Source organism: Moschus berezovskii, chromosome Y, assembly GCF_049115385.1.
Source record: "Moschus berezovskii isolate FMDL1 chromosome Y, NW_MosBer_1.0, whole genome shotgun sequence".
Lineage (NCBI taxonomy): Eukaryota > Metazoa > Chordata > Mammalia > Artiodactyla > Moschidae > Moschus > Moschus berezovskii.
In genome coordinates this window covers 11,406,996-11,431,894 of record NC_142489.1, presented here as the reverse complement: position 1 = coordinate 11,431,894, position 24,899 = coordinate 11,406,996, and the positions used below count along the sequence as shown (strand labels likewise).

Below are 24,899 nucleotides of genomic sequence, written 5' to 3'. Positions count from 1 at the left end.
GGTAAGGGGTCTGCCTGCAATGCAAGAGACCTGGGTTCGATCCCTGGGTTGGGAAGATTCCCCTGGAGAAGGGAACGGCTAACCCACCCCAGTATTCTGGCCTGGAGAATTCCATGGACTGTTTAGTCCAGTGGGGTCACAAAGAGTCAGACACGACAGAGCAACCTGCACTTCACTCACCACGCGCGCACTTGAGATTCCAACAATGCCACTCCAGGGCAGTCAGGGTCCCTTTAACCTCGACTCCGACCCAGAGAAAAGGCAGTTCCTCGGCCAGCAGCCCCCGCCGAGCGCCCATAAAACCCAGCTCTTGGGAGTTCCTGCTCCCATTTCCTTTTTTCCAGCTACAAAAAATGCAGATGAAGCAAGTATTTGTTTGAGTTTTACTATGTAAATAAAGCCTATTATCAGGGCCAGCGCCGAGGAAGAAAACAGCCTTCCCCACCCAGGTTGGCCAGGCCAGGGGCCTCCCGAGCACCTTCAAAAATAAGAACAAAAGCACAGCTTTCCAAGCTAAAATCCTTTCAAAGCAAAAGTGGCGTCCAGTTTCATCTGCTGCTGCTACTGCTAAGTCGCTTCAGTCGTGTCCGACTCTGTGCGACCCCACAGACGGAAGCCAACCAGGCTCCCCTGGCCCTGGGACTCACCAGGCCAGAACACTGGAGTGGGGTGCCATTTCCTTCTCCAGTGCTCTAGCAAGGGCGACTTTGTGCCAGGGGGCACGTGGCAGTACACGACACTTTTGGTTGTCACAAATGGGAGAGCGGATTACACGGCCAGTGGGTACAGGCCAGAGTTGCTGCTAGACACCCTACAAGACACAGGAAAGGACCCCCCCGACCCCACTCAGCAAAAAAGGGTCCAGCCCAGAACATCAGACGTGCCAAGGCTGAAAAGCCCTTGTGGTGGCGGTGGTGTTAACTTCATCTCTCAGCCGGGTCTGACTCTTTGTGACCCTGTGGACTGTAGCCCCGCCAGGCTCCTCTGTCCGTGGAATTCTCCAGGCAAGAATCCTGGAGTGGGTTGCCATTTCCTTCTGCAGGGAGATCTTCCCCACCCAGGGATCGAACCCGTGTCTCTAACTGGAGAAGCAGCAGAGAGATGCAGGGTCAAGAAATATGACCCTCAGGGGCCCTTCTCAAGACGTGACCTCAGGGCTCACCGTTTAACCTCCTTTGGTCTTAGCTGTTCCATCTATAAAATGGGCTAATAAAACTCCATCAGAAAATCAGGGACAGAGCTGGCCTTGTTCTTGGTATCACCTCCAGCTCAAAGTTGTACACTCCCAGGAGGCTTTCAACCAAGACACTCGTCACCATACACCTTACACGTCATCAGGCTTCTTCCAAGTCAGATTCTGTTAGAAATGAGCTGTAAAATTCCCCAGTGCTCTAATATGTAACCATGTAATTTCAGCATTTCTTACATGTAAAAAAAAAAACTATTAGAAGACCCATTATTTAACGAGCCCCAGGAGAAGGAAATGGCAACCCACTCCAGTGTTCTTGCCTGGAGAATCCCAGGGATGGCGGAGCCTGGTGGGCTGCCGTCTATGGGGTCGCACAGAGTCGGACACGACTGAAGCGACTTAGCAGCAGCAGCAGCAGAGATGTTTCAGTAGCTACTGGGAAAGAAAAGATTCAAAGCTTGGATTAATCCAAATTCTGGTGGGGGAACACGTTTACCCAGCCTCCATCACAACAATCTACTTTCATTTTTTAAGAGATGATAACGGGCACACTTTTCTCCATCCTTTCCTAATAAAGTGACAGTTAATTACTTTAGTTGTTAACAACCAGCTGTTGGATCACGAGCAAACATCACTGATGACTTAATCCAGGAGAAAACGCAAGCGGGTGAAACATCGCCAATACCACACAATACAACGTGTGGTTAAGAAATACACATGCGTGGATATACACAGGTGTGCGTGTAAACTTAGCACGGGCATCCCAAACTGTCCCGAATCCTCTCCAGCCTAAGCAAAGAAACCACATTATCTCCAGTAACAGCAGTAGAACAGCTATAAAAACCAAGCAGCAGTTTAAGGGAGGGACATAGGAGCATCTCAGGTTAAAATCACAAGCAGCTTTATTTCTGCAAAACCCTGAAGCACGATCTGGAAAGGCAGAGTGCATACACTGCTACCAGTCTAGCCACACACACAGACACACACACACACATACAGACTGCGTACACTGCTACCAGTCTAGCCAGACACACACAGAGACTCACACAGACACACACACAGAGTGTGTACACTGCTACCAGTCTAGCCACACACAAGATACACACACACACAGATGAAGTGTATACACTGTTACCAGTCTAGCCACACAGAGACACATACACACAGTGTGTACACTACCAGTCTAGTCACAGACTACACACACAGACACACACACACATCCAAGACACACACACACACAGACACACACACACACAGACACACACACATCCAAGACACACACACACATCCAAGACACACACACACATCCAAGACACACACACACACAGACACACACACATCCAAGACACACACACACCCCCAAGACACAGAGACACACACCCACACACCCCCAAACCATAGCAACTACCCAGAGAGCCCATCAGGGGCTAAGTCAGGAACCAACAGCCCCCAGTGGTCTGTATAGGCCCTGGTTTGTGTCCACAGGCTCTACTGCCCCCCTCCTTCGGTTTGTAGAAGGGGGCCCTCTTGCACAGGACGATGCAACACCACGGGGGTGGGGGTGGGTTACGACTTGGGGTACAGAGAAAGGGAAAGGTACTCCGAAATCCTTCTCCCCAGCTTCCGGTAAAACAACTGAATTTTTAGGCCAGTTTTCTTACCCAGTGGAAGCCCCCAAAGCAAGACTCCACCTTAAACAATGTTGTACCGCTTATTCGATCTGCTCTAACGACAGGTCCGAGGAAGACCGCTTGAATTGGATCTGCGTGTGTTCTTTTTTTAAAAGAAACACCTGAGGTTCTAAAGGTTTGGGGGATTCACCTGGTATCTTTTTAACCTTTACCATCCAAAATGCCTGGTAAAACGCATTATTTAATAGGCTCAAGCTACTATGCTTTTAAGGCATATGCAGGGAGCACCAGAGCTGCACAAGGTTTGCCCGCGAGGCTGCCTCCCACTTTTCAAAGAATTCAGTGCATTAATAGGTTGCACCTGGGTGAAATTTACAACAACAAAGACAGCCTCAACCCCCCAGTTCAACACAAATTCAGTGCAGGTTTCCCCTCAGAGTCTCTAGTTTACAACCATAAAAAATGAGAGAAAATAAAAAGATTAGTTCGGTCTCTCATTTGTTATCTAGGTAACAAAGCCACACCACCTCCTAAATTCAATCCGGTGGGGCCGGTTAGAAGTCAGTTCAGTGCTTCCAGCCGCGGTGAAGCAGGAAAGCAGAGAAAAAAAAAAAAACACTAAGTCACCTTTAAACCCTTCTGCGAGCCAAGAATTTTTTTTGCATTTTAAAGAGAACTTTGTCCCCAGGAATGGCGAGGCCCAGACCTTCCAAGAGAAACTGACCAACAGACAGTTTTAACCAGGGGAAAACCAAATGACTGGTTTGTGTGTGTTTTTATGGGTTTATACAGGCTCGGCTGCTAAGTCTCAATATGGGTTTTCTATTTTGAGGCAAAAAAATTCAAAGTTCTAAACTAAACCTTACACACACACTCACAGACACTCAGTTCAGTCGCTCAGTCGTGTCCGACTCTTTGCGACCCCATGGACACACACACTAGCAACTTATTATCGAATCCCACTTTTATAAAGGACTCTGAAAACTTTCAGGTTTTTTTTTTTTTTGCAAGTATCCAGGGCGCCGCGGATCTAGGGCTGGAAGCCAAACGTCACTAAATATTGATGGGCTTTTGGGAATGGAGAAGCTGGCCTGCCGGCAGCTGCTCGCCCACACGTCCTAGAGATAAGGGGTGCGGGTCCAAGGCGGGGTGCGGGTCCAAGGCGGGGTGCAGAAACAAGCATCCAGACAGGCTAACTCAGGAGGGGCAGGCTCTGTCCACCCGGCGCACGTGGGAACGTGCCCCCCAGACCCCTGGGCTGGCCCACAGGTACAGGCCGCCACTAGCGAGCCCGGGAGTGACAGGGGACCCGGCCGGGCTCCTTCCAAGAGGGGGAGGGGAGCGATCCGAAACAGGAGCCACTGAAACTATCGGCGGCGCCGGGGGCCAAAAAGGGCTGGGAAACTAGGCAGGGCGGCCCAGGTGGCGCCCGGACCACACACCTAAGGCGGGTCCCAGCGCTCCACGTTCTCGCAGGGGACCCAGGCAAACGCGCGTCCCGGGCCCGGGGTGCCACCCGAAACGGCCCCCAGCCCGGCTTCCAGATCTCGACGAGTCCTCCGCCCCCCGAGGCCACCTCCCGGCTGCCACCGTGCAAGTCCCGCTCCCCCGCACTCACCTTGGTGATGACCAGCGGCTCGCCGTGCTCGCGGCCGCCCTTCAGGGTGAAGCCCCAAGGGGCGCCGCCGCTCAGCTGCACCTCCACCAGGCGCCCGCCATCGGCCGCCCGCGCCTCGGCCTCCGCCAGGCGCTCCGGCCGCGCGCGGGGCTCGGCGCCCTCCATGGCGCGGGGCGCAGAGGCGGCGCGGCCGCTCAGGCCCCCGGGGCCACCTGACCCACGCCCATACGCTCCGGAGAAGCCCAGCCGGCCGAGGGCGAGGGAGGCTCTTGGCGCCCGGGTCGCCGGCCGCGGGCAAACTCGCGCTGCAACTTGCAAGGAAAGTGCCGGCCGGGGGCGGGAGGCAGCACGGAGCACGCGCGGCGCTGCGCACGGGGGAGGGTCGGCCCCGGAGGGGGCGGGCCCGCGGGAGGGGGCGGGCCGCAGGGAGGGGGCGGAGCCGCAGGGAGAGGCGGGGAAAAGCGGGGAAGGGGGAGCGGCCGGGAGGGGGCGGGACGGCGGGGAGGGGGCGGGACGGCGGGGAGGGGGCGGGACGGCGGGGAGGGGGCGGGGAGCCGCGGGGCCCGGCGCGCGCTCGAGGGCAGGGGGCGGAGCGCGTGAGATGGTGTTTGGCTCGCGCCGCGCGCGCAGAAAGTGGGGTCTCGTCCCTCTGCGCGCGCTAGGGGAGAGCCAGCCCAGCGGGCTCAGAAACAGGGGTACTCACGCCGCGGCGCGCGCCCTGAAATTGAGGGCTCGCGCCGCGCGCGCCCGAGCGAGGGTTGGTCCCGCACGCGCGCGCGGGAATCGAGGGGCTCGCGCCGCGCCGCGCGCGCAGGAACGGGGGGGCTTGCGCCGCGCGTGACGGGAGGCTCCGCGCGCGCAAAATGTGGAGTCTTCCGTCGTGCCGCGTGCGCAGGAAGGGGCCAGGCTCGCGCCACGAGCGCCCGGGGGAGGGCTGAACCTGAGCGCGCAGGAACCGGGAGGGCGGGGACTCGCGCTGCACGTGGCGCGGGGCCCTGCGCGCGCAAGAAGGATGGGCTTGCGCCGCTCGTGCCGGGCAAAGGCCTGGCACGCGCGCGCAAGAACCAGGGTGCTCGCGTGGCACCGCGCGCGCCGGAAAGGGGGATGCTCGCGCCGCGTGCGCAGCAAGGGAGCGGCCTCGCGCCGCGCCATGCGCTCAGGAAAGGGGGGCTCGCGCCCGCCCCGCGCGCGCAAGAACCGGGGCGCTTACGCTGCACTATGCGCGCAGGAACGGTGGGCGTTTGCGCGCCGCGGGGAGCGGTGGCCCCGCGCGCTCAGGAACTGGGGGGCTTGCGCCGCGCGCGCAGGAAGGGGCGGGGCTAGCGCCGCGCGCTCCCGGAGAGGGCTGACCCCGCGCGCGCAGGAACCCGGGGACCCGTGCCTCGGCGCGCGCCCAGGAAGCGGGGTATCGCGGCTCGCGTGCCGGGGGTGGCTCCGCGCACGCAGAAAGGGGTACTAGCGCCGCCGGTGGCGGGGGGCCCCGCGCGCGCAAGAGGTTGGGGGAGGCTTGCGCTGCGCCGCGTGGGCAAGAACGGGGGGGCTCGCACCGCGGGCGCCCAGCTAAGGAAGGGCTGGCCCGCGCGCGCACGCAGGAAAGGGGGTGGGGGGTGTGGGGTGGGGGGGTTGGGGTGGTGGTGTGTGTGTGTGTCCAGTCTGGCAAAATAGTCTCCCTTTCTTCAAAGGTTTGATTTCAAGCGAAAGTCCTAGCTCTGCGGGAGTGATTTCTCTGGAGGAGAGGGGCCAAAGAAAAGCAGTATTTTAATGCAAATCACGGCTCAGTCACTGTTTATGAACTGGCAATGGATCAAAATGAGGGATGTCAGAGATCCAGACTGCTCAGACGTGGCAAGAGCGCGTGCTTTCTGGGGGAGATGAGTTAAGATGAGACAGCAGTGTTGGGGGCTCCGGGTTCTGGAGGATTAACCTCCCCCGCCCCCCGGAAAGGCCTGCTGAAGGACGAGAGAGCGGACTTCCCCGACCCTGAGCTCTCCACCCTCACCCCTCCTCCTCGCTGCCAAGCATCCCCCTCGTGAGGCCTCGTGGCGTTCCGCGCTGCCCTCGCCGAGCCTGGCGCCTTTTCTGCCAGCGCGGGGCGGGGATCGGGCGGGGGCCGCGGGGAGGCCCAGGGCACATGACGCCCCCTCCCCTCGGCCCCCGCGCCCAGCACATGACCCAGGCCGGCCGGCAGACCCAAGCCGCGCGGGTCCCCAGCACGACCCATGGTCTCCCCGCGCCTCGGCACCTTCTGCTGCCCCACGCGGGACGCCGCCACGCCGCTCGCGCTGGGATTCCACGCGCGGGCTTTCCACGCGCTGTGCCTGGGCAGCGGCGCGCTCTGCCTGGCGCTCGACCTCCTGCAGCTGCGGCCCGGGCGCCGGCCCGCGGGGCCCGGGGTCGCCTCGGCCTCGCCGCCGACCTCGAGGCATCCTGCGCCCCGCCACCGCTTGCTACCTGCTCGGCTGCCTGGGTGAGCGTGCGACTCGCGCGGGCCGGTGGGGACCCGTCTGTGTGCGAGTGACGACGCCCGTCCCTCGGGTGGGGACTCGAGTGTGCGTGTTTCAGGGCGCGGGGCCCACGGGTGGGGACCCGACTATTAGTGGTTGAGGGCCCGTGCCCGCGGGTGGGGACCCCCTTCGTGGGAGGTGAGGGTGCGCACGGCCCGCGGGAGGGGGCCCTTCCGTGCACAGTTGAGGGCGGGAGGCCCACGAGTAGAGATCCCTCTATGGTTGAGGACTTCCGGTCCCCAAGTAGGGACCCGTCTGTGTTTTTTTTCAGGGCGCGCCTACGTGCGCGATTGAGAGCCCGTGGGGCTTCGTGCGAGGTTGATGGGGTGCGGCCCGCGAGTGGGAACCCCTTTGTGGGAGTTGGCGGCGCATGGCCCGTCGTAGGTGGGGACCACTGCGTGCGCGGTTGACTACCTCCGTTTGAGGGTGAGGACGCCTGGCCCGCGAGTAGGGACCCGTCTGTGCATTTTGCAGGGCGCTCATACCTCGGTGGGGACCTTGCCGTGGGCGGTTGAGGGCGTAAGGCCCACGTGTGGGGACACTGTGCGGGTGAGGCCGCCCGGAGTTCGAGTAGGGACCCGTCTGTGCGTTTTCTAGGGCCCCACCCTGTGCGACCCGGGGGTCGGGACCCTTCCGTGTCCAATTGAGGGCGCGCTACCAGCTAGTGGGGACCCACCGTGCGCGGTTGAGGGCCCATGGCCGACGAGTGGGGACGCCCTTCATGGGCGTGGAGGGCGCACAGCCTTGTGGTGAGGACAGCTCCCTACGCGGTTAAGGGCGCAGAGCCCACAGGTGGGGAACCCTTGGTGTGCAGTTGAGGGCGCGCGTACAGCCTTACGGACCCATTCGTGCGCAGTTGATGGTGCGAGTTGGGATCCCTCTGTGTGTGCTTGAGGGCGTGCGGCCTGGGAATGGGAACCACTGCGTGAGCGGTTGAGAACACACAGCCTTGTGGTGGGGACCGCTGCATGCGCGGTGGAGGGCACACGGCCCGTGAGTGAGAAGCTCTCCGTGTATGCTTAAGGGCGCACTGCCCGAGCGTGGGGACGCCTCTGTGCGCGGTTAAGGGCGCGCGGCACGCAGGTGCAGACCCCTCAGTTTGCGGTGGAGGGCGCACAACCCAGTGGTGGAGACCACTGCGTACGCAGTTAAGGGCGCACGACACGCGGGTGGGGACCCCTGTGTGTGCCGGTGAGGATGCCAGGCCCGCGAGTTGGGACCCGTCTGTGTGCCCAGTTGAGACCGGCGAGTGGGGACCTCTCCTTACGCGATTGAGGGCACACGGCCTGCGGGTGGGAACGCCTCCATGCCCAGTTGAGGGCACGGGGCCCGCGAGTAGGGACCCCCTCCTTGAGAGTTGAGGCAACACGGCCCTCAACTGTGGAACTCTTCGTGTGCAGGGAAGGACACTCGTCCCGGGGGCCCCCACCCGCGCAAGATGCAGGGTGGGGGGCTCGCGCCACGCCCCCAGGAAGCGGGTACTCCCGCCGAGCCTTGTGGGCAGGAAGAGGGGCTGGCGCCGCGCGTGCCAGAGGTAGGGCTGGCCCACACGCCCAGGAAAGGGGGTGCTGGAGCCACTTGCGCAGGAACTGGGTGCCTCGTGCGGCACCACGCGTGCAGGAAGTGAGGACTTGCGCCGCGCCACGTGCGCAGGAGTGGGGGCTCGCTCCGCGCTCGCTGAGGGGAGGGCTGGCCCACGCGAGCAGGAGACGGGGTGCTCACGCCAGATACGCAGGAAGGTGGGGGCTCGCGCCACGTGCGAATGGGGGAGGGCTGACCCCACGCGCGGAAGAACTGAAGGGGCTCTCGCTCCGCGCGCACAGGAAGCGGGGGCTCGCGCTGTGGGTTGACAGGGTCCCCTCGCGCCCAGGAGGTGGGGGCTCACGTCGGGCCGCGCCCGCAGGAATGGGTGGCTCATGCCCCGGGTGGCAGGGGAACCAGCTCGCGCAAGAAGAGTTGGCTCACGCCGAGCCGCGTGGGCAGTAAGGGGGGGCGCGCGCCGCGAGTGCCAGGGTGATGGCTGACCCCGCGATCTCAGGAACCGGCGGGCTCGCATCGCGCCGAGCTCAGGGGAAGTGTGGGCTCGCGTCTCTCATGCAGGCTGGGAGGGTTGACCCCACGCACGCAGGAACCGAAGGGCTCGCGCAACGGTACGTGGGCAGGCAGTGGGGGCTCGTGCCACGCGTGCCGGGGATCCCCGCGCGCGCAAGAAGGGGCGGGTCGCACCAGGCGCCCAGGAAGTGGGGCTCGCGCCGCGGGTGGCGGTGGGAGGGCTGGCCCGCGCACGGAGGAACGAGGGTATTCAAGCCACGTTGCACGCGCAGGAAATGGGGTGCTTGCCCCGCGTGGGCAGGAATGGGGTCTCGCGTCGTGCGTGCCGGTGGGACAGCTGAACCCGCGCTCGCAGGACCCGGGGGGCGGGGGGGGGGCTCGCGCTGCGCGCGCAGAAAGTGAGGAGCTCGAGCTGCGCCTTATGCGTCAGAAGAGGGGGCTTCTGCCCCGCATGCAAGAAGTGGGGGCTCGCACCGCGCATGCCGGGGGCATCGCGAGCGCAGAAAGGGGGGCTCGCGCCGCGTACGCTGGAGTTGGGGCTCGCGCCGTGTGCGCTGGGGGCGTGGGCTGGCACCGCTCGCACACTGCGGAGGGCTGACGCCGCGGGTGCACGCAGGAACTGGGGGCTCGCGCCGCGTGCGCTGGAGGGGGGGCTGGTGCCACGCTGCATGCACTAGGGGCGGGGGCTCGCTCCACGAGCTCACAGGGGAGAGCTAACCCCACGCGTGCGAATAGGAAGTGGGGGCTCGCTCCGCGAGTTCCGAGGGTGTCCCGCGCGCGCAAGAAGTGGGGGCTATCTCCACGTACCCAGGAATCCGGGGCTCGCCCCATACGTGCCGGGAGTCCCCGCATGCGAAGGAAGTGGGGCTCACGCCGCGAATGGCCGGGACCCGCGCGCACAAGAAGAGGGTGGGCTCGCAGCGCGTGCCTGGGAGAGGGGAGGAGTGGGAAGAGGGCTGACCTCGCGCGCGCAGGAATCAGGGGGCTCGCGCTGTGGAGCACACTCAGGAAGTGAGGATTCGGGCGGCGCGTGCCAGAGGGCCCCACGCGCGTAAGAAGGGGTGACTCCCGCCACGCATCCAGGAATGGGGGCTCGAGCTGCGGGTCGCTGGGAGACCCGAACGGGCAACAAGGGAGTGCTCGCGCCCCGCCAAAGGCGGAGAAAGTGAGGGCTCGAGCTGCGCGTGCCGGCGATCCACAAGCGCATAGGAAAAGGCGGCTCGAGCCACGTGCGTAGAAAAGGTCGGGCTCGAGCCAGGGGAAGGGCTGGCCCCGCCCGCGCGCTGGAAACAAAGGAGTCACGCCGCGCACAGGAAAGGGGGCGCCCACTGCGCGCAGTGAGGGAAGAGCAGATCCCGCGCGTGGGGGGTTGGGGGCTCCCGCCTCCCCGGTCAAGGGGCGGGACTCTCTCGAGCTGCCGCCAGGTGCCAGAGCGGGTGAGGGGTAAGTGGAGGCGGGCTAATGGGGCGAGGGGGTCTGGGGTGGAGGCGCACTTGGGGCTTCCCGAAGCCCGCGGGGAGTAAGGGAGCTGCGGGCGACGGCTGCAGCTCCGGGCTTGCGGTGACCTGGTGGGGCGCGGGGGTGAGTGGCGTTCCCCGTGGGGCCAGAGGTCCGTCCGGGGCAGCGGCTCGAGGCCCGCCCTTCCCTCCGCCCAGACGACAGGCAGGAGAGGCGGCGGACACCAGGTTTCATCCCTAGGTGGGGAAGATCCCCTGGAGGAGGGCATGGCCACCCCCTCCAGTATACTTGCCTAGAGAATCTCTTGGACAGAGGAGCCTGGTGGGCTACAGTCCATGGAGTCGCAAAGAGTCAGACACGACTGAGCGACTTTCGCTTTTAGGAAAGCCATCACTTAGATGGGGCGCTTATATTTTCAAGCGTGAAGAGTTGTTTTTTTAAAGTCCACTCAGTATATTACCAATAGTACTAATCTCATTTTGAAACTTTTATGCGTCTAGAATTCAGCATGATTTCCAATGTTTAATGCACTTCCTCCAAAAATTAAAGCGGTTGGGCTTCCCTGGTGGCCAACAAGGTAAAGAATCCACCTGCAATGAAGGAGACCTGGGTTCAATCCCTGGGTGTGGAAGACCCCCTTGGAGGAGGGGATGGCAACCCACTCCAGCATTCTTGCCTGGAGAATCCCATGGGCAGAGCATCCTGGAGGGCTACAGTCCACCGGGTTGCAAAGACTGGAACACGAATGAGTCTAACTGGAACGCGACTAACACACTTTAAGAAAATCCGAATAAACGTGAACTTTTTTTTTTCTTTCCCCAAACAGAGTTACTCTTGAAAGCCCTGCCGGGGGAGGGCTGGCCCCGCGCGTGCAGGAAGCAGGAGGCTCGCACCGCGCCGCGCGCGCAGGAAGGGGGGCTCGTGCCCTGGGTGGCAAGGGACCCAGCTCGCGCAAGAAGGGGTGGCTCGCGCCGCGCCGCGTGGGCAGGAACGGGGGCTCGAGGCGCGAGTGCCAGGGGGAGGGCTGACCCCGCGAGCTCAGAAACAGGAGGGCTCGCATCGCGCCCCGCGCGCAGGAAGTGTGGGCTCGCGTCGCTCATAACAGCTGGGAGGGCCGACCCCACGCGCGCAGGAACCGGAGGGCTCGCTCCACGGTGCGCGGGCAGGCAATGGGGGCTCGCGCCGCGCGTGCCTGCGATCTCCAGGAGCGCAAGGAGGGGCGGGTCGCACCAGGCCCCCAGGAAGGGGGGCTCGCGCCGCGGGTATTGGTGGGAGGGCTGGCCCTCGCACGCAGGAACGAGGGTGTTCAAGCCACGCTGCACGCACAGGAAATGGGGTGCTAGTCCCGCGTGGGCAGGAATGGGGTCTCGCTTCGCGCGTGCCGGTGGGACAACTGACCCCGCACGCGCAGGACCCGGGGGCTCGCGCCGTACCGCGCGCGCAGGACGTGGGGGCTCGCGCCGCGCCTTGTGCGTCGGAAGGGGAGCTTCTGCCCCGCATGCAAGAAGTGGGGGCTCACGCGGCGCCCCGTGTGCTGGAGGGGGGACACACGCCACGCTGCGTGCTCTGGGGGGGGGGGGCTCGCGCCGAGTGCACACGGAGGGCTGACCCCGCGCATGCGCGCAGAAAGTGAGGGCTCGCTCCGCGCGTCCAGAGGGGGTCCCGCGCGCACAAGAAATGGGGGCTCTCTCCACGTACCCAGAGAGCAGGGGCTCGCCCCACGCGTGCCGCGAGTCCCCACCTGCGAAGGCGGTGGGGCTCGCATCGCAGGTGGCAAGGACCCGCGCGCAAGAATGGGGGGCTCCCGCCGTGCCGCCAGGGCAGAAAGGGGGAGCTTGCAGCGCGTGGCAGGGGGGAGGACTGACCCCGCACGCCCAGGAATAAGGGGGCTCGCGCTGTGGTGCACGAACAGGAAGTGGGAGCTCGCGCAGCGCGTGCCGGAGGGCCCCACGCGGGCAAGAAGGGCTGACTCCCACCCCGCGTCCAGGAAGGGGGGTTCGTGCTGCGGGTTGCAGGGGGCCCCGAACGCACGCGGAGGAAGTGGGGGCTCGAGCCGCGCGTGCCGGCGGACCCCGCCCCCGCGCGCATAGGAAAAGGCGGCTCGAGCCACGGGCGCCCAGGAAGGGGGTCTCGCGCCGCGGGTGGCGGTGGGAGGGCTGGCCCGCGCACTCAGGAACGAGGGTGTTCAAGCCACGCGGCACGCACAGGAAACGGGGTGCTAGTCCCGCGTAGGAAGGAATGGGGGTCTCGCGTCGCGAGTACCGGTGGGACAGCTGACCCCGCGCGCGCAGGACCCGGGGGGCTCGCGCCGCGCCGCGCGCAGGACGTGGGGGCTCGCGCCGCGCCTTGTACCTCGGAAGGGGAGCTTCTGCCCGCATGCAAGAAGTGGGGGCTCACTCCGCGCGTGCCGGCGGACCCTGCGTGCAGAGGAAAAGGCGGCTCGAGCCGGGGGAAGGGCTGGCCCCGTGCGCACGCTGGAAACAAGGGACTCGCGCCGCGCACAGGAAAGGGGGGCGCCCACTGCGCGCAGTGAGGGAAGAGCAGATCCCGCGCATAGGGGGTTAAGGGCTCCCGCCTCTCCGGTCAAGGGGCGGGACTCTCTCGGGCTGCCGCCAGGTGCCAGAGCGGGTGAGGGGTAAGTGGAGGCGGGCTAATGGGGCGAGGGGGTCTGGGGTGGAGGCGCACTTGGGGCTTCCCGAAGCCCGCGGGGAGTAAGGGAGCTGCGGGCGACGGCTGCAGCTCCGGGCTTGCGGTGACCTGGTGGGGCGCGGGGGTGAGTGGCGCTCCCCGTGGGGCCAGAGGTCCGTCTGGGGCAGCGGCTCGAGGCCCGCCCTTCCCTCCGCCCGAACGACAGGCAGGAGAGGCGGCGGACACTAGGTTTCATCCCTAGGTGGGGAAGATCCCCTGGAGGAGGGCATGGCCACCCCCTCCAGTATACTTGCCTGGAGAATTTCTTGGACAGAGGAGCCTGGTGGGCTGCAGTCCATGGGGTCGCAAAGAGTCGGACACGACTGAGCGACTTTCGCTTTTAGGAAAGCCATCACTTAGATGGGGCGCTTATATTTTCAAGCTTGAAGAGTTGTTGTTTTTTTAAAGTCCACTCAGTATATTACCAATAGTACTAATCTCATTTTGAAACTTTTATGCGTCTAGAATTCAGCAGTATCTTAAATGTTTAATGCAGTTCCTCCAAAAATTAAAGCGGTTGGGCTTCCCTGGTGGCCAACATGGTAAAGAATCCACCTGCAATGAAGGAGACCTGGGTTCAGTCCCTCGGTACGGAAGATCCCCTGGAGGAGGGGATGGCAACCCACTCTAGTATTCTTGCCTGGAGAATCCCATGGACAGAGCATCCTGGAGGGCTACAGTCCACAGGGTCGCAAAGACTGGAACACGAATCGGTCCAACTCGATCACGACTAACACACTTTAAGAAAATCTGAATAAACTTGAACGTTTTTTTTCCTCAACAGAATTACTCTTGAAAGCTAATATATCATGTGAAAACTCTAACCCTACATTATTGAGATGAGTAAAAACGGAGCGGACCTGAAGCTGCAAAGCCTGTGTGATTGTGTGTGTGTGTGCTGAGTTCAAGCGAAAGTCCTAGCTCTGGGGTGATTTCCGGGGTGGAGAGGGGCCGTAGAAAAGCAGTATTTTCGAGGACAAGATGGAGTTGCTGCAGGTCCTGAAGCGCGGGCTGCAGCAGGTCAGCGGCCACCGTGGCCTCCGCGGCTATCTACGGGTTTTGTTCAGGGCAAATGATGTGAGGGTTGGCACATTAGTGGGAGAAGACAAATATGGAAATAAATACTATGAAGACAACAAGCAGTTTTTTGGCCGTCACCGATGGGTTATATATACTACTGAAATGAATGGCAAAAACACCTTCTGGGATGTGGATGGAAGCATGGTGCCCCCTGAGTGGCATCGTTGGCTTCACTGTATGACTGATGATCCTCCAACAGTAAAACCACCTACTGCTCGTAAATTCATTTGGACAAACCATAAATTCAATCTGAGTGGCACTCCGCAACAGTAGGTACCTTATTCCCCACTAGAAAGAAGATGGGTCCCACCTTCAACACCTTACAAGTAAAGACAACGAAAAGCAATTTACATGTAAAATATGGGGCTTTTCCTATAATTGTACTGCCCACTGTTAACTTGATTAAAGTTATTTGATTAAAAAAAAAAAAGAAAAGCAGTATTTTCCTGCTAATCACCGCAGGGTCACTGTTTATGAACTAGCAACGGATCAAAATGAGGGATGCCAGAGGTCCAGACTGCTCAGACCTGGCAAGAGCGCGTGCTTTCTGGGGAAGATGGGTTAAGATTAGACAGCAGTGTTGGGGGCTCCGGGTCCTGGAGAATTAACGACTCCCACCCCGGGAAGGCCTGCTGACGGGCGAGAGAGCGAACTTCCCTGACCCTGAGCTCTCCGCCCCTCACTCCTCCTCGCTGCCAAGCATCCCCCTCGTGAGGGCTCGTGGCGTTCCGCGCTGCCCTCGCCGAGCCTGGCGCCTTTTCTGCCAGTGCGGGACGGGGATCGGGCGGGGGCCGCGGGGAGGCCCAGGGCACATGACAACCCCTCCCCGCGGTCCCCGCGCCCAGCACATGATCCATGCCGGCCGGGAGGCCAAGTCCCGGCAGACCCGAGCCGCGCGCGTCCCCAGCGCGACCCATGGTCTCCCCGCGCCTCGGCACCTTCTGCTGCCCACCGCTTGCGACCTGCTCGGCTGCCTGGGTGAGCGGGCGACCCGCGCGAGTGGGTGGGGACCCGTCGGTTTGCGAGTGGGGAGGGCCTGGCCCGCATGTGGGGGCCCCTTCTTGAGAGGTGAGAGCGCACGGCCCGGCACCTCTCCGTGCGTGGTTCAGGGCCCGCGCGTACTGCGCGGATGGAGACCCTTCCGTGCGCAGTTGAGCTCCCCCGGCCGGCGAGTCGTGCTCCCTCTGGTTGTGGGTGAAGACGATGAGCCCCCAAGTAGGGACCCGTCTGTACGTTTTTTCAGGGCGCACCTAGGTGCGTGGTTGAGAGCCCAAGGCCCACGGTTTATCCTACGTGGGAGGCTGATGTGGTGCGGCCCGCCAGTGGGGGCCCCTTCGTGGGAGTTTGGGGCGCACGGCCCGTCGTAGGTGGGGACCACTGCTTGCGCGGTTGAGGATGCATGGCCCGCGAGCAGGGAGCTGTCTGTGCGTTTTCCAGGGCGCGCGTAGTGCGTGTCGGGACCCCTCCATGCCCAGCTGAGGCCCGTGGCTCGCCAGTGAGGACACCTCCGTGTGTGCTTGAGGGACCGCTGCCCGCGAGTGGGGACGCCTCTGTCCGCGGTTAAGGGCGCACAGCCCAGTGGTGGGGACCACTGCGTGCGCGGTTGAAGACGCATAGCCTGCCAGCGAGAGCTGTCTGTGCGTGTTTCAGGGCATGCGCACCTCGGGTCAGGACGCCTCTGTGCGCCGTTGAGGGCACACGGCCCGCGGGTGGGAACCCCTCCTTGGGAGTTGAGGGAACATGGCCCTCGACTGGGGAACCCTTCGTGTGTGGGGAAGGACACCTGTCCCGAGGGCACCCGCGCGCGGGGAAGAAAGGGGGGCTTGCGCCACGCGCCCAGGAATCAGGGGCTCGCGCCGCGCCGCGTGGGCAGGAAGGGTGGGTTCGCGTCGCGAATGCCAGGGGGAGGGCTCCCCCCGTGCGCTTCGGAACCGTGGGTCCCGCATCCCACCACGCACCCAGGGAGTGGGGGCTCGTGCCGCGTGTGCCAGGCGGGCCCGCGCGCACAGGAAGTTGGGGCTCGCGCCGCAGGTGGCGGGGAACCCCGCGAGTGCAAGAAAGGGGGAAGCTCGTGCAGTGCCGCGTGCGCAGGAAGGGTGGGTGCTTGCGCCGTGCATACTGAGGGGAGAACTGGCCTGCCCGTGCAGGAACCGGGGGACTCGCTCTGAGCCGCGTGAGCAGGAAGGGGAAGGCTTGGGCCACGCGTGCCGGGGGAGGGCTGGGCCTGCACGCGGGGGAAAGGGGGTGGTCGTTCCACGAGCGCTGGGGGAAGGGCTGACCCCGCGCGCGCAGGAAGTGGAGGCTTATGCCGTGCGTGCTCGGGGACCTGCGTACACAAGAAGGGGACTCGCGTCGCTCCGCGTGCGCAGAACGGGGGTAGGGGGCTCACGCTGCGCCCGCCTGGGAGAGGGTTGCCCTGCTCGCAGGAAAGGGGGGTGGGAGTGTGTGGTGCTCGCGTCTCGCCGCGTGTGCAGGACGGGTGTGGGGCCTCGCGCTGCGCGCGCCCGGGGAAGTGCTGGCCCCACACTCGCAAGAAGTGGAGGTACCTGCCGGGCGTGCCAGGGGGTCCCATGCGCGCAAGAAGGGGAGCTTGCGTCGCTCCGTGTGCGCAGGACGGGGGTCTCGCGATGCGCGCGCAGAAACAGGTGGGTTGCAACGCGCAGAAAACGTGGGGCTCGCGCCGTGCTGCGCGCAGGAAAGTAGGGGCTCGTGCTGCGCGGACCGGGGGAAGGACTAGGCCCGCGCGCTCAGGAACGGGGCGAAGGGGCTTGCGGTCCACCGCGCATGCCTTGGGGAAGGCTGGCCCGCATACCAGGAAAGGGGGTGCTCCCATCAGGTGAGCAGGAAGGGAGGCGGCTCGCGCTGCGCGCCCACAGGTGAGGGTTGATCCAGAGTGCGCAGAAACCGGAGAGGGGGCGGCGGCGGCGGCGAGGGGGGCGGCGGCCGGCGGGGCTTCAGTAAATTCAGTCGCTCAGTCGTGTCTTCGCGACCACATGGACTGCAGCACGCCTGGCCTCCTGTCCATCACCAACTCCCGGCGTTTGCTCAAACTCATGTCCATCGAGTGGGTGATGCCAACCAACCATCTCATCCTCTGTCGTCCCCTTCTCCTGCCCTCAATAGTTCCCAGGATCAAGTACCGTGAGTCGGGACCCCTCCGTGCCCAGTTGAGGGCCTTTAGCCTGCGAGTGGGGACCACTCCGTGCGCGGCTGAGAGCACACGGCCTGCGGGTGGGAACTCCTCCATGCCCAGTAGACAGCGCGGGCCTCGCTAGTGGGGACCCGCTTCTTGGGAGTTGAGGGAACACGGCCCTCGACTGGGGAACCCTTCGTGTGCGGGGAAGGACACCCGTCCCAGGGGGGCCCGCCAGCGCAAGAAAGGGGGGCTCGTGCCACGCGCCCAGTAAGCAGGGGCTCGCTCTGCGCCGCGTGGTCAGGAAGGGGGGGGTCTCATGCCGCGCCTGCTGGGGAGAGGGATGGTCCGCACGCGCAGGAAAGGGGGTGCTCGCGCCGCGCGCGCCCGGGGAAGGGCTGGCCCCACACGCGCGCAGGAAGTGGGGCCCATGCCCCAGGTTGCAGGGGACCCAGCTCGCGCAAGAAGTGGGTGACTCGCGCCGCGTGGGCAAGAAGGGTGGGGTTCGCGTCGCGGGTGCCTGGGGGCGAACTGACCCTGCGCGCTCAGGAACTGGAGGACTAGCGCCAGGGCAAGCAGGCAGGGAGTGAGGGCTCGTGCTGCGCGTGCGGGGGTGGGGAGGAGGGGATCCGTGTGCGCAAGAAGGGGCGGATCGCACCAGGGGCCCAGGAAGGGGGGCTCTCACCGTTGGTGGCGGGAGGCGCCAGGCGCGCATGAAGGGAGGGCTCGTATCGCGCAGCGGGTGGGGGTCGTGGGGAAGGGGAGGGCTGGCCTGTGCACGCAGGAAGGAAGGTGCTCAAGTCACGCTGAGCGTGCAGGAAAGGGGGTGCTTGCCCCTCCTGGGCAGGAATGGGGTCTCGCGTCGCGCGTGCCGGTGGGAGGGCTGACCCCGCGCGAACGGGTAAGGGCTGACCCCACGAGTGCAGCAAGTGGGGGCTCGCTCCGTGCGTCCCGAGGGGGCCCCGCGCGCGCAAGAAGTGGGGGCTCTCTCCACGTACCCAGAAAGCAGGGGCTCGCGCCACGCGTGCCGGGGGTCCCCGCGTGCGAAGCAAGGGGGACATGCGCCGCGGGTGACCTGGTGGGGCGCGGGGTGAGTGGCCCTCCCTGTGGGCCCAGAGTTCCAGCGCCCGGAGAGGCAGCTGGAGGCCCAGCCCTTTCCAGCGCCCGGACGACTGGCAGGAGAGGCCTCGGACACTAGGTTTCATTCCTAGGTGGGGAAGATCCCCTGGAGGAGGGCATGGCAATCTGCTCCAGTATTCTTGCCTGGAAAATCTCTTGGACAGAGGAGCCTGGTGGGCTGCAGTCCCTGGGTCGCAAAGAGTCGGACACGGCTGTGTGATTGAGCACATGATCAATCCAAAGCTGAGCGACCATATAAACGCACCTACAGTTTTTGGATGTGCCCCGTCCCAACAGGAGGCCTCCCTTGTGGCTCAACTGGTGAAGACCTCTTCCCCGGGTCCCGCCTCCGTGCGCATCGTGCGACCGCTTGCGAACTGCTGCCTGGGTGAGCACGCGACCCGCACGGGCTGCGGGGGACCCGTCGGTGTGCGAGTGAGGGCGCCTGGCCCGAGGGTGGGGACCTCTTCTTGGGAGGTGAGGTCGCACAACCGGGTACACATCCGTGCGTGGTTCAGGGCCCGCGCGTAATGCGCGGTTGGAGACACCTCCTCGCGCATTTGAACCCGCCCGGCCGGAGAGTAGGGCTCCCTCCGTTTGTGGGTGAGGACGTCGGGTCCCCAAGTAGGGACCCATCTGTGCGTTTTTTCAGGGCATGCCTAGGTGCGCGGATGAGAGCCCGTGGCCCACGAGTGGGCTTCCGTGCGAGGTTGACGGGGTGCGGCCCGCCAGTGGGGACTCCTTCGTGGGAGTTGGCGCACGGCCCGTCGTAGGTGGGGACCACTGCGAGCGCGGTTGAGGACACGCGGCTCAACGGTGGGGACCCCTCCGTGTGAGGGTGAGGACCCCTGGCCCGCAGGCAGGGACCTGTCTGTGCGTTTTCTCGGGTGCACGCACCGCGGGTGCGGACCCCTCCGAGCCCAGTTGAGGGCCCGCGGCCCACGAGTGGGGATCTTTCCGTGTGCTTGAAGGCGCACTGCCCGCGCGTGGGGACCCCTCCGTGCGCGGTTGAGAGTGCACGGCCCGCAGGTGGGGACCACTGTGTGCGCGGTTGAAAGCACACGGCCCGGGGTGGGAATCCCTCCATGCCCATTTGAAGGTCCATGGCCCGCGAGTGGGGACCTCTCTGTGCCCAGTTGAGAGCGTGTGGCCCGAGAGTGGGGATGCTCTTCATGGGAGTTGAGGGTGCACAGGCTTGTGGTGAGGACCGCCACTCCGTGTGTGGTTTAGGGCGCACGGCCCACGGGTGGGGAGCCCTTGGTGCGCAGTTGAGGGCGCGCGTACTGCGGTGGGGACCCCTCCCTGTCCAGTTGAGGGTCCACGAGTGGGGACTCCTCTGTGCGCGGTTGACAGCGAATGGCCTGCGGGTGGGGTCCCCTCCGTGTGGGGGTGAGGACGCCCAGCCCATGAGGCCCCTTCCGTGTGTGCTTGAGGGTGCGCTGCACGCGAATGGGGACCGCTCCGTGCGCGGTTGAGGGCTCATTGCCCGCGGGTGAGAACTACTGCGTGAGTGGACGAAGGCGCACATCTGTGGTGGGGACCATTGCGTGTGCGGCTGAAGACACACGGTCCATGGGTCTGCGAGTGGGGCCTCTCTGTGCCCAGCTGAGAGCTTGTGGCCCACCAGTGGGAATGCCCTTCATAGGAGTTGAGGGCTCACAGCCTTGTGGTGTGGACCACTTCGTGTGTGCTTGAGGGCGCACGGCCGGCGAGTAGGAACCACTGCGTGAGCGGTTGAGGGCGCACAGCCTTGTGGTGGGGACCGCTGCATGCGCGGTTGAAGGCACACGGCCCGTGGGTGGCACGCTTTCCCTGTGCAGGTGAGGACGTCGGGCCACAAGTTGGGTCCCATCTGAGCTTTTTCCAGGGCGTGCGTAGTCCATGTCGCGACCCCTCCATGTCCAGTGGAGGGCGCGGGCCCGCGAGTGGGGACCCACTCCTTGGGAGTTGAGGGAACATGGCCCTCGATGGGGAACGCTTCGTGTGCGAGGAAGGACACCTGTCCCGGGAGAACCCGCGCGCGGGAAAGAAGAGTGGGCTTGTGCCACGCGCCCAGGAATCAGAGGCCCGTGACGCGCCTCATGGGCAGGAAGGGTGGGCTCGCGCCTCGCCTGCCGGGGGGAGGGCTGGCCCCGCGCGCGTCGGAACCGTGGGTCCCGCGCCCCGCAACGCGCCCAGGGAGTTGGGCCTCGGGCGGCGGGGGGGGGCCGTGAGCACAAGAAGAGGGTGCTCGCGCCGCGCCGCATGCGCAGGAAGGGGGGGCTTGCGCCAGGCGTGCAGTGGGAGGGCTGGACCTACGCGCGAGGAAAGGGGGTCTCACGCCACGTGCGCTGGGGTAAGGGCTGGCCCCCCGCGCACAGGAAGTGGAGTCTCGTGCTGTGCGTGCCCGGGACCCGCGCGCACAAGAAGGGGGACGCGAGTCGCGTCGCGTGCGCAGGACAGGGATGGGGGTGGGGGGGCTCACGCTGCCCCTGTCTGGTGGAGGGTTGGCCCTGCACGCACAGGATCGGGGGTGGGAGTGTGCGGTGCTCGTGCCGCGCCGCGCGTGCAGGAAGTGGAGGCTCGTGCCGCAGAAGGGGTGAACATGTCGCTCCGTGTGCGAAGAGCAGGGGGGCTCGCGCTGCGCGCGCAGGAACGGGTGAGGTGCTCTCGCAGGAAACGTGGGGCTCGCAAGAAAGTACGGGCTCTTGCCGTGCGGGCCAGGGGAATGGCTGGCCACTCTCGCGCAGCAAGTGGGGGCTCACGCCGCGCCACGCGCGCAGGAAAGGAGGGACTCACACCGCGCGCTTGCGAAGCAAGGGACGGGGCTATCGCCGCGCGTGCCCAGGGGAGGGCTGCCCCCGCGGGTGCAGGAATCCTGGGAGTCGCCCCGAAGCGCGCGCGCAAGAAGTGGGGCCGGGGCTCGCGCCACGCCACGTGGGCAGGAAGGGGGCCCTTCCGCCGCGCGTGCCTGGGGGAAGGCTGGCCTGCCTGCGCAGGAAAAGGGTTGTTCCCACCAGGTGCGCAGGAAGGGGGGGCTCGCGCCGCGGGCGCACAGGAGAGGGCTGATCCAGCGCGCGCAGGAATGGGGGTGGGGGGTTCAGACAGTAAATTCAGTCACTCAGTCGTGTCTTTGCGACCTGCAGCACTCCAGGTCTCCTATCCATCACCAACTCCTGAGCTTGCTCAAACTCATGTCCATCCAGTCGGCGATGCAACCAACCATCTCTATCCTCTGCGTCCCTTTCTCCTCCTGCCCTCAATCTTTCCCAGGATTGAGTACCGCGGGTCCGGACCCCTCCGTGCCCAGTTAAGGGCGTGCTGCCTGCGAGTGCGGACCACTCCATGCGCGGTTGAGGGCGCACAGCCCACAGGTGAGGAACCCTTGGTGTGCAGTTGAGGGTGGGCCTACAGCCTTGAAGACCCATCCGTGCGCGGTTGATGGTGCGTGGCCTGTGAGTGGGAATCCCTTTCTGTGTGCGTGAAAGCGCAGGGCCTGCGAGTGGGAACCACTGCGTGAGCGGATGAGGGCGCACAGCCTTGTGGTGGGGACCGCTGCATGCGTGGTTGAAAGAACACAGCCCGTGGGTCGGAAACCTTCCGTGTGCAGGTGAGGACGTCGAGCCACCAGTCAGGTCCCGTCGGAGCGTTTTCCAGGGTGCGCGTAGTCCATGTCGGGACCCCTCCATGTCCAGTGGAGGGCGCGGACCCGCGAGTGGGGCCCCACTGCTTGGGAGTTGAGGGAACATGGCTCTCGACTGGGGAACCCTTCGTGTGTGGGGAAGGACACCTGTCCCGGAAGCACCCGCGCGCGGGAAAGAAGGGTGGGCTCGCGTCACGCGTCCAGGAATCAGAGGCTTGCACAGCGCCCCGTGGGCAGGAAGTGTGGGCTTGCGCCTCGCGTGCCAGGGGAGGACTGGCCCAGCGCGTGCGCCGGAACCGTGGGTCCCGCGCCCCTCCATGAGCCCAGGGAGTGGGGGCTGGCGCCGCGGGTGGCGGGCCCCCCCCACGAGCGCAAGAATGGGGTGCTCGCGCCGCGCCGCGTGCGCAGGAAGGGGGTCTAGCGCCGTGCCTACTGGGAGGAGAGCTGACCAACCGCGCAGGAACCGGGGATCTCGTGCCGCGCCGCGCGCGCAGGAAGTGGGGACTCACACCACGGGTGCCAGGGGGCCGCGCGCAAGAAAGGGGGACTTGAGCCGCGCAGCCGGCGCAGGAAGGGGGCGCTTGCGTCAGGCGCGCTGGGGCAAGGGCTGGCCCCGGGCGCACAGGAAGTGGAGGCTCGTGCTGTGCATGCCCCGGGACCCGCGGGCACAAAAAAGGGGACGCGAATCGCGTCGCGTGCGCAGGACAGGGGGGTGGGGTGCTCGCGCCGCGCCTGCCTGGTGGAGCGTTGGCCCTGCACGCACAGGATCGGGGGTGGGAGTGTGCGGTGCTCGTGCCGCGCCGCGCCCAAGGGAAATCGGGAATCGCGCCGCGCGCGCAGGAAGTGGAGGCTCGTGCCACAGAAGGGGAGCTCGAGTCGCTCCGTGTGCGAAGAACGGGGTGTGTGTGGGGGTGCTCGCGCTGTGCACGCAGGAACGGGTGCGGTGAGCTCGCAGGAAACGTGGGGCTCACGCCATGCCGCACGCAGGAAAGTAGGGCCTCCTGCCGCGCCGGCCGGGGTAGGAGGGGAATGGCCCGCAGCAAGTGGACGGCACAGGCCGTCCCGGGAGGCCCGGCGCGCGGAAGATGTGGGGGCTCGCGTCGCGCCGCATGAGCAGGAAGGGGGCGCTTGCGCCGCGCGTGCCTGGGGGAGGGCTGGCCCGCGTGCGCAAGAAAGGGGTGCTCCCCCCAGGTGCATAGGAAGTGGGGAGCTCGCACCGCGCGCGCACAGGAGAGGCTGATACCGCGAGCCCAGGAAGAGGGGCTCGTGCCGTACAGCGTGGGCAGAAAAGGGGGTCCTGCGCCACGTGTGCCGGGGGAGGGCTGGCCGGCACGCGCAGGAACGAGGGTTGTCGCGCGCCGGAACGCGGGTGCTTGCGCCGCCTGGGCAGGAAGGGGAGTTTAGCGCCGCGCGTGTCGGGGGGAGAGCTGACCCCCAGCGCGCAGGAACCGGGGTGTCGCGCCGCCCTGCGCGCACAGGATGTGCGGGCACGCGCCGCAGGTGGCGGGGGGGCCCCGCGTGCGCAAGAAGGGAGAGCTCGCGCCCTGCAGCGTGGGCAGGAAGGGTGTCTCGTGCCGCGCGTGCCGAGGGACCCTGCGCACACAAGAAATGGGGGCTAGTGCGGCGCGCAAAGGAAAAGGGGCATGCGCCGAGCGCACAAGGAGAAGGGCTGGTCCAGCGCGCGGGGGGTGGGGTCTCGTGCACCTCTGGGTGGGGGCGGGACGAGCTATGGCTGCTGCGATCTGTCTATAGGGTGGGAGGGGCGGGTAGAGGCGCGCGCACTGGGGTGAGAGGGCCTGGCGCAGAGGCAAACTTCTGTGAGGAGTAGGGAGCTGCAAGCTACGGCTGCAGCTCTCCGTGACCTGGAAGGGTGTGGGGGTGAGTGGCGCTCCCCGTGGGGCCAGAGGTCCGTCTGGGTCGGCGGCTCGAGGTCCAGCATTTCCCCGCGCCCCGGGCGGCAGGCACTGCAGGTGAGGCGGCGGGAGTCCTCGTGTTGGCACGCGGGACCGGCACAGGTGAGGCCAGAAGCGCCCAGGAGTCCCCGCAGTGGCCCCGCGCCCGCCTGCCAGTCCCCTATGCTCCCAGCAGCGGGCCTGGGATGCCGGTCGCCGGAGCCCTCTGCCTGCGCCCCCGCCAAAGGGGGTGCTCGGAAGTCAGGCAGTAGGAGAAGGGGGCTTGATCTCCCACGGGGGCTACCCGTACACCCTCAGACTGCCTCGTGCGGCGCGCAGCCCAAATGCGGAATGGCCTCTGTTGGAGCTACCTGTAGTTACTGCTCAGCGAGTCTTTGCGCTCAGACCCTGCTCTCACTTTGGCACAAGTGTGCCATGCAGATGTCAGCCTATACATTACTGTTGTGTAGCTGGGCGCTGGTGAATACCTGATCCCGCCAAGAAGCTTCAGCCAAGTGGTGTGCAGGAAGAAGGTGTCAAGGTCAACCTGCAGAGCACAGAACAGTGAGTCAGAGGTCCTGGCACGTCCCAGAGGAGGACATGCCAGGACCTGCATCTCAACAGAAGTGCCAGTTTTTTTAGGGGTCATGAGCGGGATTTTATTCTCTGGTTCTGTGGCATCTTATGCAGACCACCGGGGAAAGAGGGCCTGGCCAGGTGGACAGGGGTTACCGCCCCATAAAGGACTCCAAGCTTCAGTGTCCGCAAGGCCCCCAGGGAGAAGTATGCAGCGACTTTTCCTTTGTCAAGGACGTCTCCAGGAAGGTGCTTGTAAGAAGCAGGCCCTGGTGGCCCTTGGCTGTGGCGGGTCCATGCAAGCTCACAGAACTAAATACACCCACGTATGGACGGT

At 64.9% G+C, this 24,899-nt stretch overlaps 1 protein-coding gene and 1 pseudogene across 5 annotated transcripts in view; one reads left to right on the top strand and one right to left on the bottom strand.

The window, feature by feature from the left end:
- LOC129557971 (protein Shroom2-like) overlaps positions 1–4,758 on the bottom strand; it is a 150,281-nt gene extending 145,523 nt beyond the window's left edge. For all 5 annotated transcript variants that reach the window (XR_016036999.1, XM_088834512.1, XM_088834513.1 and 2 more), the window contains exon 1: positions 4,439–4,758. Coding sequence is in view for 4 of the 5 variants with exons in the window: in XM_088834512.1 (XP_088690638.1) it covers positions 4,439–4,603 (165 nt within the window). In the remaining variant the exon portion in view is untranslated. The remainder of the gene's footprint in view (positions 1–4,438) is intronic.
- Positions 4,759–14,118: 9,360 nt separating this feature from the next.
- On the top strand, positions 14,119–14,550 carry LOC148773058 (NADH dehydrogenase [ubiquinone] 1 alpha subcomplex subunit 12 pseudogene; annotated as a pseudogene).
- Positions 14,551–24,899: the final 10,349 nt, after the last annotated feature.